Here is a 13,373-nt window from a genome sequence, read left to right on the forward strand (position 1 = left end):
TACATCTAAGAAAATTTCAGAAGGCATGAAAAAATAGAAAAGTATATGCAAACATCAACAAATTTACAGGCAACAACTGTAAGAACGGAGAGAGGAAGAAGGCACGTCTGGAACCTCCAAACCTCCAAAAGTCACAACTGCTTCTGTCATCATGACAGCGTTTTATGCAGAGGCTGAATTTTCCCCTGTAACCAAAGCTGAAACCAGACCCACAATGTCTCAGAGTACCCTCAAGCCCCACAGGACACAGTTACCCCAACTACTGACCCTGTCAGAGGTTTAGTGCCCTGAGTGGGAAAGCTGGAGCATTCCAGTCTAGTATTTGATTACCTCCAGAGATGACCTACAGTGAGATGTAAGAGTGCTGTAAAATTAATTGGCATGATATTCTCTCAAACCTGACCTTAAATGTGTCTAGCATGTGGTACTGAGCCCAGAAGGACACTGGCTTCAGGGAATAGGGTTGCTTTGAATTCACTTAATTTGTCCAAACATGCATGGATCTGTTTTATGTCTTGCCTGCACTGAAATATGCTAAGGATTATACTGAGCTAGTTAAAGAATGGGCTTACAGTATATTCAAGATACTGAGGGCCAAAAGTGGGTTTTTACTCTGAGAGCACTCATTCATGGCTTAATGCTTTCCACTAAAAAAGGAAGGACATGAATCTACAAAGAACCCACCAGATTTATCCTCAAAATAGACAGGTTTAAATTATGAAAGTACGTTACACAGTAAGGGTCTGTCAGACTTTATGAAGTGCCTTACTCAGGTCCTATATGTGACTGAAAGCTTTATTGATCTCTTCCCTAAAACCACTATAACTAAAATAAAGCTGTGGTCATATGGAGCTGTTACTCACTTCAAACTGCTGAGGCCGGCTCGGCTGGGACATGACAAAGTACTGGACGGCCAGGTTGATGTAAGCCGTGCGGTAAGAGCTGATCTTTTGGTGACCCTGAACCAGCTTATACAGCTCCAGGCACATGAGGCCTGCCACCGCGGCTGTCGTGGTGGCTATGGCAGGGATGATCCTTCCGGCAATGCGCTTACTCTGCAAAGGTGACAGTGGAACGTTCAGTTTCACATCGCAGTGTCATGTAGTGGCAAGAAAATATTTCAGTTATCTTCAGTCACTTTCAGTACAATCCTAACGTGATCCAACAAATATAAACTCGTGTTTTACAACATTTCACTGGTAGAAAGAAACTTAATTTGTTTACTCTGTTAGTTCTGAAGTACTAGAAGTTGTCTTTTATTTTAGTTACAGGTATGTTTACAAGTAATTTCATGGCTTATCAGTCAATTAAGACCTGTCCCCTTGTTACGTATGGACATATAAATCAGATATAACATCTGAAGTTGATTCAAAGTGCTGAATTTGTATTTTATAGCTTTTCACTTCAACTTTAATATGAGGCACTTTATTGCATTATTGTTGGGTCTTTACCTTACAATATAAAGCGCCTTGAGGCTACTGTTGTTGTGATTTGGCGCTGTATAAATAAAATTGAATTGAATAGAAAGAAAAATATACCAATCACAAATTTTAAAGGAAAACGTTATAATGTACAAGGTTGTACAAGAAACCAGATTAAACTTTGCCAGAAAATATCTAAAAGAACCTGCACAGTTCTGAAAAAAAAAAACATGGACATAAAGATGAACTTGTTCCAGAGTGATGGGAGGGCAAAAGTATAGAGAAGGAGAGAAACAGCTCATGATTCAGAGCATGCCACCTTATCTGTCACACATGATGGAGGCTAGGTTATTTCATGGGTAGGGATGGATGCCAGTGGATCCGGGCCACTATTGATGATTAATGATGTGACTGCTGACAGAAAAAGCAGGATGATTTCTGAAATGTACTGGTCTTTACTCTCTGCTCAGATTTAGTCACATTTTTCCAGAACTGAGTGGACAAAGCAACAAAAATTGTGTCTTGGTCCAACAAAACATGGACCTAGCTGTATATACATACATATATACAATATACTGATGATGTTGCATGATGAGTATTTTTACCTTTGACAGTTACAAATATATTAGAGTCTAGCCCTCATGTGGTCTTGCATTACTGATATACTGTATGTTTATTATGTACTGGTTAAATTGTGACTAAAGGAGAAGTTATTTCCAAAGAAGACGCAAAATGTGGAAATGTCTGATTACACAAGGCAAACTCTGTTTTGTCCCCCATCTCCTAGGGGTAACTCCCCCCCCCATCCATGTTCATGTCTTGGCTGTGTATGTCACTGTGGCAGCTGGTACAAGGCCTGGCTCAGGTGTCACCTCCCAGGCGACAGGTAAAGTGCCGTGATTAGTTCTGCTCTGTGAACAATAGGTGAGGGGTCTGTTTTTGTGGCTTTAGGGCAGGTGTGTGCAGCACCTAGGAAAAACATGACCTACAGGGAGGGGGAGCAGTCGGCAGGTCTGTTTTGTCTCATTCGCCTCTCGGCTCAGCTTCATCTCTTAGATCTTTGTCCATATTTTTCTTTTATTTTTACTATGTATACATACAATTACTGACCTTGTGACGATCAGCTGCAGGGATGTCATAGTTTTCTGCTCTCAGGTTAGATGCAGCAACAATGTAGTCCATGTGGAAATTGCTGTCATCATCCTGTATGAGTAGGAACATTAAATATTTTTTAATTAAGATATAACACTATGAAGCTTAATACCCATGAACAGCAATTACATATAATGACAAAAAACAGAAGGGCAGCTTAACAGTATTAACAACATTATAAATTGCTAGTGGGACAGTTCAAAGCCACGTCCACGTCCAGTGACATACTCAGTGATGTCATTCTCTGTGCCCTCTTTGAGCTTTGCCTGCTTTGTTGTTATGTCGCTTCAGTCACTCTGATATATGACTTAGTACCCTGTCAGAAAGCAGTGGAAATCAGATTCCTGTTGTGATCGACGTGGCCAGTGAGGTCATGCCTCTGCTAGTGCGGCTCTACAAAAGCTAGGAGGTGACTGTCACTCCAGGTTTGCTTTAGGGGTTGTGAGGAAGCTCCAAGCTGGCAACCTGATGCCTTTGAAACCCTCCTACACACATTCCATCTATCCACAGCCTGACCAGGGCACAGAGGGATAAAGATGAAGAGAAGTGGGTTTGGGAGTCTTGTTCTTATTCAAGACAACATTTGATATTTAGCTGACTTACCTCATGCACCTTCATTAGAGCCTCTCTTGGTTGATTGCATGTGTTATCAGAATCTCATTTAAAGTCATTTACCTTCTCTAAATTCTTTTAATAACAATCTCTTTCACTCAGCAGCGGCATCTTGACCTGCTTTTACCTTTTGTTGAGCAACAGTATCTTATTCATGGGGTAATATGGTACAGCTACTTTGTGGGCAGAGTTTATTGTAAACTCGTTTAGAAAAGACTTTGTTATGCCCAGTGTCCAGATGTTGGCTATTACATTTATTACAGGATCCAGTCCTGTCCAACAGGACATGTCAGATGCTGAGGAAAAAAGTGGGAGGAATAATTGAACAAATATAATGGCGCTATAAGGAAATGGCTCATTTACTGCAAAAAATTTTTATGCTTACAACTGTTAATTTTTATTTAAACAGATTTTGAGTTAATAGTTACACTAAGTCTTGGAGGATATAGATTTATAGTTGATTTAGAGCCTGTTCTTTTTTTTCCATTTATTTTATCATTTATTAATTAAGCTACTAACTGGAGTCAAAACTTGAAACTGGACCCAAGATGTTCTACTTTGTTTTTCAAGTTGGCCAATGCGCAGCAACACCAATGTTTGCTTAATTTTTTAACTTATCATGCATTTGTAGTTAAAGCTAAACTATTGAAATTATTTTTACCTGGCATTCAAAAGTTTACAAGTACAGAAAGACGAGAGGAAATGGAGAAAACAAATGGAACAAAGTGTATGGCTGGCATCTTAAACCATGAGGTTGCCTCATTTGAATGTGTTTTGTGGCCATGTTTCCCAGAGGATATCAAGGAAGAATATAGAGTGTTAGGGATACTGTCACTGGGAAAGTGCTGTCCTATTAAGAAAATCGCTTTACTCCAAGGTGTGACTGACTTTTAGGAAATACATTGGAAGGAAACGATTGCTTAGGGAACTGGGGATTATATCTAGTCTACACTCCTAAATAACTTTCTAGATTAGATGAACTTTTATGAATATTTACAATGCCAGCCAAGTGCAAAACGTAACTTAATGTCTAGAGTGACAATGTTTTATTAAGGGAAGTCTGCCTTCAGGAGTCTGTGTATGCTGTTTGACAGTCCGCAAACCAGTTCTCACATAAAAGTACACATTTTATATCTGAGTTGTCTGACTCAATAATCATTATATTGCTACAATTTTTGAAAGCAGGAGGGACAGTTTAAAAATATATAACTCTACCCTGCTAAAACCACTGTTGAATCAGCTCAGATCAAGATGTCACTATCTGCAGCTTCTCTGAAGTCTGAGGCAGAGGTGTCATTGTCCTATTGCCCTACCTTCTCAAAGTCGATAGGGTACATCTGAGCTGAGCTCTTCAGAGAGGGCGAGGCCAACTTTCCTTTCAACTCCTCAAGTCTGACCTTTTCTGTGGCAGAGAAAGAGAAAAATATGTAAAGATAAGACATGCTGGAAGAAAGCGAGTTGGTAACAATAAAAAAAATTGAACTAACTGACCCGCATCATCGCATTCACGTGTTTTCTCCTCCTCCATCTCCTTGTCAGTAACATGAATCTTCACGGAGGACTTGGGAGTGAAAGCTGGCACACGGACATTTTCTAAGATTCCTCTGATGGAGGTCAAGTCCCTTGTCCCTTTGATCCCATAGATTTGCCCATACAGATTAGCTCCAGCCATCACGTACTCAATATGAGTAGTCTACAACACAACAATCACATAGTCTTGATGAAGAAGAAAATATAATGTTTTGGAAAATACATTTAACATTCTAGTTAAACACGGTCTATTACAGAAGCACTGCCATCATGGTGAAACTGTGGAAAGCAACGTATTATAAAAGGAGAATAGAGTCAGAACAATGTTAAAGTAATACCAATTACTTCCCTTAATGGAATATATAGCTGCAATAATTTCTCCAGTGTTCCCAAAAATGCGCATCTATATTGTGCATAGAGTGGCAGTAACTTCTACTTAGCAAACAAGCACAGTACAGTTCCATTATTTCACTTCTCTGCAATGCTGCTTTCAATTCACTGATAAGGAGAATAACATGAATTGAATGTGTCTAGAAAGCAGATTATTATCTCTCTTTTATTGCCCGTGTGTACCTGAGATAAGACTCAATTATATGGTCAGAGTGAGGAAGAGCCATTATCAGACAAGATAAAGAAGGAATGTGAGTGGTTATCAGTATACTGTGGTATGTTTTCTCATTACCATCTACTATGTATATGATTGCTACTGGATGAAGAACTGGACCAGACACTACTCACAATGCTAGGATCAAACGTCAGGGGGTGAGGGCATCTCTTGGATCCAGACCAGAACGGCAAGCCATGAGTGGTCTTCTAAACAGAGGCAGAAGAAAATCCCTTTATTGCAGCGAGTAACAGATGTAAAATCATTTCACTTTTATTCTTTAAAAACATTTATATAAATATAAGTGTAACTTGGTGAGTAAACCTATGACTGTCATGGTGAGATCTTTGCCTTACATATAATGAAGGTGACGCTATATTCCAAACAAAAACGCACAAGAAAACAGATTAGGTTTTACATTTTCAGCTTATATGATATTTAATGCACGACGACTCCAGTGCATTAGTGATTTACTGGATAAAGCCTGACAACTACTTTACTATTCTAACAAAGCAAGTCAACTACCTTCCTTTGGTGCAGTCACACTAATATTGTTATCAGCTGTGTGTTGACTACACAATTTGTATGTCTGATAAAGGAACAAAGGGACTTGAGAGCTTTGATGTTTCCAAATGGTCCATATGCCGAGAAAGAGAGAGTCTCCTACTGGTGGTGCCAGTTTTCACTGCAGGGGGGGCATTGTATAGCAGCCAAAAGGCACCAACAACATTGTCCTTTTCAGAAACAGGCATGTTGTTGGCCTTCTCTTCAGGGTCAGAGGGGGCCAAAACAGTGATTTGTCCTTAAAAAGAAGGATGACACTTTCATTTAAGACTTTTTGGGGCCTCCTAAGGTTCTTTGACCAATTGTTCTTTTTTCTTGTAGAGACTTAAGAATAAAGGTGACTTTAATAATGGAAATTTCTACTTGAAATCAACTTTGTTCTGGTTGTTAAGAAAAAGAGAGTTGAACCAAATAACTACATGGCCAAATTTATCAACAATTCAATTAATTGCTGTTAATTAAGCAGTTTAAGAGCTGAATATCATTTATCTCACTAATACAGCAAATTCTATGACAGGATACCTTTAAATCTCTTGTCATTTCATCTACACTCATTCAATAGTCATACATGTATACTGTCAGGTTATGTACCGATGAAGAGTGAGTTGTAAATTATTAAATAGTATTAAGCAGGGTTAGATCAGATGAGTGTAGAAACCCTTTTAAACATATAAATTGTGTGGTATAGAGAGATATGGTAGAAACTCAGTTTATTTTTCGCTATTTTGTTGTTATTTAGATAGTAAATGGTAAATGGCCTGCATTTATATAGCGCTTTTCTAGTCCCTAAGGACCCCAAAGCGCTTTACACTACATTCAGTCATCCACCCATTCACACACTGGTGATGGCAAACTACATTGTACATAGCTGCCCTGGGGCGCACTGACAGAGGCGAGGCTGCCAGATACTGGCACCACCGGGCCCTCTAACCACTATCAGGAGGCCCAAGGACACAACGACCAAGGCTGTCCGAGCCGGGGCTCGGACCGGCAACCTTCCGATTACAAGACGAACTGCCAACTCTAGAGCCACGATCGCCTTCAACTCTGGTCATGCACACTTATTTCAACTAAAATAAAACTGGTTTTTCCTTCTCACATAAATTCACCCCATCTCTTAGAGGAAAAATAAAATATAAATAAAAAATTGTATCAAAGCTTAAAGCACACACACACACACATTCACACACTGGCAAGCTACATTGTAGCCACAGCTGCCCTGGGGCGCACTGACAGAGGCGAGGCTGCCGGACACTGGCGCCACCGGGCCCTCTGACCACCACCAGTAGGCAAACACGGGGTTAGTATTTTGCCCAAGGATATTTGGCATGCAGCCAGGAGGCAGCCTGGGATTGAACCACCGACCTTCTGATTAGTGGCTGACCTGCTCTGCCACCTCAGCTACAGTCAGTGGATTGACTGACTGCTTTGTTTAAAATAAAGCAGTCAGTCAATCCACTTCTCTCACCCGTCACTTCTTGTATTTTCTGCTTTTCCAACTTGAGATGCTGTGGCAACATAGAGCACAGTAGCCGTGCAGTCATCAGTGTTGCCCGTGTACCAGCTTTGGTCAGTTTAGCTTTTGACTTTTAACTGACATTAGCTTCCTTATCATAGTTCCCCCAGAAGGTCTGTGGTAAAAATTGACTTTCAACGAGAACAATAAAACTATAACTCTTTTTACGTAACTAGGACAAAGAGAAGTATGGAGGGGAAAAAAGAGAGAGAACCAAAGCCAAAACCACAAATGACGCAGAGTTTCTGTATCATGTGCTGTGATGATTAGACAAGAGAATATTTATATTTAATAATAAAAAAATGCCATACCAAAAGCTGCATTAATAAATATTAAAACATTGCAAAACACTGCTGGAGCTCTGTTAGAAAACAGCTTGTTAGTGTTCTAAGTCTTGGGTTAGTGAGGGTTTGTTTAGGTTGATACTGATCTGTGCACCCTCCTACACCAAAGGTATGACAGCAACACGTGACACCGCTCTGTCTGCACGTTTCAACAGACTAAAAACCCCTCAGAGACCCTCAAGAGACCCTGTTTATCAGTAGTGCTTTTCAGGTTTTCAGCAGGGCTAATGTTGCCATCTACTCTTGGGGAAATATGCTGCAGTACTCCATGAAGTGAAATGTGAAAACTGCAATTCCTATTGTTCAAATATCTCACTTTAGTTTTTCACTGTTTGGAATGCAAATATCTTACCTGCACAACAGTGCCCCTGTGTGTTCATGGAGACAAATTACACATGTTACATTTTTGGCACCAGGATAGTTGCTTTTTTACCTCATCGGGAGGGAAACAGTGCAGAAGCTGACGGATTTCGTTGTTAAACAGGGTCTCCCACTTGCAACGTGCCCAGCGCACACAGTCTTCCCAGGACTTTGGACGCTGTCCTCCAGCTTCCGTGTCATGCAGGCTGCTCCACACTCCTCCGAGAATCTCCAAGGCCTCAGTGTCACCAAGATCTAGAGTTCGCTTAATAAATGCCGTATCCCTGTGGAAAATAGAGCAGCAATAGTTGTATTCAGTGACAGAGCAAATAATAATAATAATAATCATTGGCTGAGCAGAAAGACAAAGCGCAGGCTATCGAAAGGTAATAATAATATGTTCGATGCATTCTGTGGGTTGAACCTTCACAATAAAAGATTCGATTTTTATTTGCAACATGACTTGGCTGAAAGTAAACTTTAAAAACAACACACGTGGCATACATGACCTGCAGCGTCAACCTGACTAAAGCCTTACTGGAAACCCCCCAAAACTGTTTATACCTGTGTCACAGAAGAGAATGACTAAAAATCTTTTGAGTGTTGTCTCGAAAGTGACTCAAAGGGGGGATTTCTCTGAGTGTTTCGACTCATAGGCAGGAGAAGACAGTGTTGAGTAACTTTATCAGGTGCTGGTCAGTACAACTCTAAACCCACACATGGGTAGTTCTTGCGCCATTAATATGCGCTCGCTCAGGAAACAAAAAACATGCCTGAACAGGAACATGCATACTCATAGCTGTACACAGAACTGTATGGGTGTGGCATTAAAACAGCAGCAACAAAAAAAACCTCCTTTCCATAACCTCATGAACCATGACTTAATATTTGCTGGACTATGACATGTAGCTGATCTGTCTCATAAAAATGCCCAGAAAACTTTTCCAGGATTGCGCTAGAAGGAGGGCCGGGAAAAACTGGTTATCTTAGTAGACAAGCGCCCTTATCTCTAAAAAACTGTGCAATATGAAAAATTTGAATGGTTGTTTCAACTCACAAGCACCATTTTTGCTCTAGGCCCAGTTTTTGCTTCCATATAGAAACAAGAAAGAGAGTAAATGCTTTTACTGTCGTGGCAGATTAAGTTAATCTCACTAAAACAAACAGAGACAAATCTCAAAACATGGCTGGATTAGGATGGCTCCGAGCCTCAGTACTCAGACATAGTTTCGACCTGGAAGCTTAAATCTGCCTTTGATGACACTTCTGTGTGTTATAATTAGGTCAACGCATTATGTAAAGCTTGATACAGTGGTTATTAATTTTTAAAGATTAGCCATGTACTTAAATCTCACAATTAAAATCCATCAGATTCACTGATTCATCCATTTCACATCATATAGCACTCTTTCCTGTCATCTAATCTCTTTTTTAAAATTTGATGGATGGTTCCTAAACCACAAAGCCTCTAATTATCAAAGAATGCATTTATTATTAGTAGAAAACTGCTGTGGATTATACATTACAGAGAGGAGACTTGGCAAGACAGACTGTTTATGTAATTTCTTACAAGGGCTTTACTGCTGAAAGCCAACCAAATGTTTTCCTGTTAATAAAACTAAATAACGAGCTTGAACCACTTCATTAGCTGTTTTGTAGGTGCGCTGGAATGCTTTGTAAGAAAGTGGAAAAGCATCGTAAAATGACCACGCTAAGTAACACCAGACTGGTGAAGACACCGTCTCGCTTTTGGCGCCAACACAGGAAAATCGCACGAGGATGGTATCATCGTATCTTACCTCAAGAAGAAATTTACATTTTCAGGTGTCTGTTTGAACAGTCCTTCAAACTGGTCCCTCGCCCACTGAAACAATTACAAGACCAGATTAGTGAAAAAAGAATTAATAACACAATAAAAAAGACTTTCTTTTGCAGAGCACTGTGCAAAAGAAAGTCTGCAGTCATTTCAAATGTTTTGGTCATTGTTATGTTTAAGAGCTAATATGAATTTTAACAGCATTACCTCAGCAGGTCTTGGGTGGAGTCTGCATTGCACTAATTTTGGTGATACCCTGATTTTATCTAGCACTAGAGACACTTTTTAATATCACACAGAACAATCCCAGTTCTTTGTGCTAATTACTAAACTATATACCAATAATACATACCGTAGTGACTATTGTATTCACTGGTCATCTGGTATTAGATGCAATAAATTCCCGTTACAACAAAAGTGAACACAAAGTTGAACAACTTGATTTTATACCTGCAATGTGTGCTCAATGCGGTGGGGGAAGTTCTTGAGAGTACACAGCGGGATAGCATTGCTAGAACTTGATTTAGCCGGTCCATAAGACTCCGTCAGGTGAGGAACCACCACCAGGGTGTGACCTTTGGTCCCTAGAGTGCCCCCCTCCAGCATTGGCTTCTGGTGTTGCACACAGCGTCCATCGAGATAGACCCCTGACCATCAGAAACAGTGGGTTAAAGCTTAGAAATGTACATGTACAGTCCTTATACTTACTGTAAATATAAACTGTGAATGTTTTTATATCATTTCTATAGACTGCAAAATAATTTTTATACTTGACATCTTATATGTAGACTGAAATACTGTATATAGGCTATAATAACATTTGTATAATTCGTTATTTTTACACCAATACCTCATTTTTTAAATACCCATGCCCCATATTTTTACATCTCTTTTCTTATTCATAATTAGTCTTCTTTTGCACACCATGGGTATGTGGGTATGTCCCGAACCTATGGCGATATTAACAATAAAGATGACTTAAGTGTCCTCACTGGCTTCCACGTTGTCAAGGGCTGCAGCCACTCCATCGAGGCCCATGAAGAAGCAGTAGTTGTACACTCCTTCACTGTCAGCATCAAGGCGATTCTGGTGCGCTGTGATTCTCATCTGTGGGTTTATGTCACACGCAGCTCTGGCTGCAACTTTTGATTTAGGTTTCTGCCAATTGACAAACGCACAAAAATGGAAAAGTTAGTCTGTGACATAACGTATGTGAACAAGAAAATGTATTAAAAACAAAATGATAATAAAGAGCTAATCAATTCAAGATGAATATCTAGCTTTGTTTTGATAGAGCCGCTTAGGAAACTAACTAAAACAAGCCATCTCAGGCTGTAATAATACCTTCATCACAAGCCTCTCCTGTAAGTAAAGCCCTGTTAACTTGCAGAGATGTGCTATGATACTTTTTTACATTTTTCACTACAGAATTGTGATACAATATACTGTGTGGCTTCTCACCCCGACATCATGAGTCCTGAACAGGAATTGGCGGTTCAAGTTGGATCTTTCTATTGAGTCCATGTCTGTTATGGTGATGTGTCCATCATCTCCTGCACCAAGCCCCATAAGGGCAAAGTTTTTAAGAAGCTCACAGCCGATAGCACCAGCTCCAACCTTGAAAGTAACAGGAAAAAAATGAAATTGTCAGATGTGTTTTACAATGTTGCAGAAAGTCATTCATCTGTTGTTGCTCATCACTACATAGAGATTAGGCATTCAGTAGCTCATGTACTTCCTGATGTCTTGCAGACTTTGCGACAAAGATAAAAGAAATGCATACACTGTCTCCCTTAAAAATGTTAACCCAGCACAAAATCACACTTTTAAAGGAAACAGGGAAAGTGCCAAGTACTGTTAAAGAGCCCCTTTACAAAGATGCCAGGAAATGCCACCTGAATCACAGCTTTTTCCTGAATGTGCCATCATTTACACCAGACAAGATCAAAGAAAAACACACATGGAGTTTCTGCATTACAGTGCAGAGTGTGCCCTCTGTTGGACAAATGTCAAATCAGTCCTCACCAGGAAATACTTCTGCCGTTGAAGCTTCTCCTGGAACGCGGAGCCAAACACAGCAATCTGTCCATCATACCTTGTGCCGTTCTATGAAAAGGAAAAGAGACAGATTAAATGCGCCTTAATGCTGTTCATATCAGTCAAATGGAGAGCTTGTTTGATAGCCCGGGAATCTATATTTTAAAGGTATACCATCGCAAATGAGCATTCTGTCGGCTGATCCTCAGGCAGGCACTCCAGTGCATCAAAATATAGCCACTGCTGAAGAGGTGTGAATTTCCTACTGCATGCCTGCAGGAATATTACAAAAGACACACAATACTTGGTCAACTCAGCTAAATACAAATGTTATTTATTATACAGTGTAAACAGTGATAGTTTATGATGAGTGAACCCCCCCTCCCCCCTCCCAAAAGATGAACATTTTCAGGCATTTTCTTCAGACCTCACCTTAATGACTTCCTGAGCAGCCAAGCCTCCTATGAAAGCATTGATGGGAGCCAAATCCCCCTGGGCTGTGTACGACAGGCTTTGTACTGTGACCTCATCTAGCTCTTCCAGTTGTGCGACTTCATTTAGCTCTCTCACTATGGTTAGCAGGTAATCCGCATCGGACTGTAGAAGCACCAACAAGTGAGTGGAAACAGTCCTGTAAATTGCTTTAATGGTTAAACTACAACACCGTAGCTGGATTTACAGACCTGGGACCAGAGACCAGGGAGTCGCTTTTCTTTCTTCACAAAGCTATGGAGTGCTTGGAAAGCCAAGTGCAGGGTCTGATGCCGAGATATTTTTCCATAGTCGTTCATTACCAGCAGATCATGGTCCTGTAAAGCCTCACTCAGTGGTTTCTGCAATTAAAATGAGATTGTTTCATTAACAATGGATTTATTGTTTAAAAGCTAAAGTAGAAACAAAACGCTTGCACCTACAAAATTTAGCAGGACTGGCTGTTTAGCCTCATTCACCACTCCACCCCGTTCATACTCAGAAAAGGCTGAAGTGTCACCAATGCTGAAGGAATACGGGCCTAATGATTGAGATGACAAATGACGAAGGTTTTTATGGTAAATTGAAATTAAAAAAGTTAAAAGTAAATTTAATGAAAAATAATACAAACCCAATGCTGAAAATATAAAACTATAATGACTGCAGATGATAAAGAAGAAAAAGAAAAAATCTCTAATTGCATCAGATTTTTAGAGTAGTGATCGTCATAGAGGTTAAAAATGTCATGAAAAGAAAACTTGAGGAAAGAAATTGCCAACACTGACCCCGGACTTTAATTCCCACGGGGGCCATATTGTTTAGTTCTGTCATGCCTTGCACTTCAGAAAAAATAACGTTATCGCCATCTGAGAGTCCGTGCTTCTGGTCATCTGTGCAGATCACCACTCCAGGATTATCCTAAAATAAAGACATGCTAACTGTCAAT

General features: G+C 40.0%; 1 protein-coding gene across 1 annotated transcript in view; it reads right to left on the minus strand.

Moving 5' to 3' along the window:
- uba7 (ubiquitin-like modifier activating enzyme 7) overlaps positions 1–13,373 on the minus strand; it is a 33,296-nt gene that overhangs the window by 18,109 nt on the left and 1,814 nt on the right. Inside the window, exons 6-21 of the mRNA XM_026167508.1 lie at positions 13,213–13,345; positions 12,871–12,968; positions 12,640–12,789; positions 12,389–12,553; positions 12,131–12,229; positions 11,945–12,025; positions 11,381–11,536; positions 10,912–11,077; positions 10,370–10,566; positions 9,903–9,967; positions 8,177–8,387; positions 5,454–5,528; positions 4,677–4,878; positions 4,499–4,587; positions 2,532–2,624; positions 864–1,055 (exon numbers count right to left, since the gene is read on the minus strand). Of these exons, the coding sequence (XP_026023293.1) occupies positions 864–1,055; positions 2,532–2,624; positions 4,499–4,587; positions 4,677–4,878; positions 5,454–5,528; positions 8,177–8,387; positions 9,903–9,967; positions 10,370–10,566; positions 10,912–11,077; positions 11,381–11,536; positions 11,945–12,025; positions 12,131–12,229; positions 12,389–12,553; positions 12,640–12,789; positions 12,871–12,968; positions 13,213–13,345 (2,172 nt within the window). The remainder of the gene's footprint in view (positions 1–863; positions 1,056–2,531; positions 2,625–4,498; positions 4,588–4,676; positions 4,879–5,453; positions 5,529–8,176; positions 8,388–9,902; positions 9,968–10,369; positions 10,567–10,911; positions 11,078–11,380; positions 11,537–11,944; positions 12,026–12,130; positions 12,230–12,388; positions 12,554–12,639; positions 12,790–12,870; positions 12,969–13,212; positions 13,346–13,373) is intronic.

Source organism: Astatotilapia calliptera, chromosome 5 (assembly GCF_900246225.1).
Source record: "Astatotilapia calliptera chromosome 5, fAstCal1.2, whole genome shotgun sequence".
NCBI classification, from domain to species: Eukaryota; Metazoa; Chordata; class Actinopteri; order Cichliformes; family Cichlidae; genus Astatotilapia; species Astatotilapia calliptera.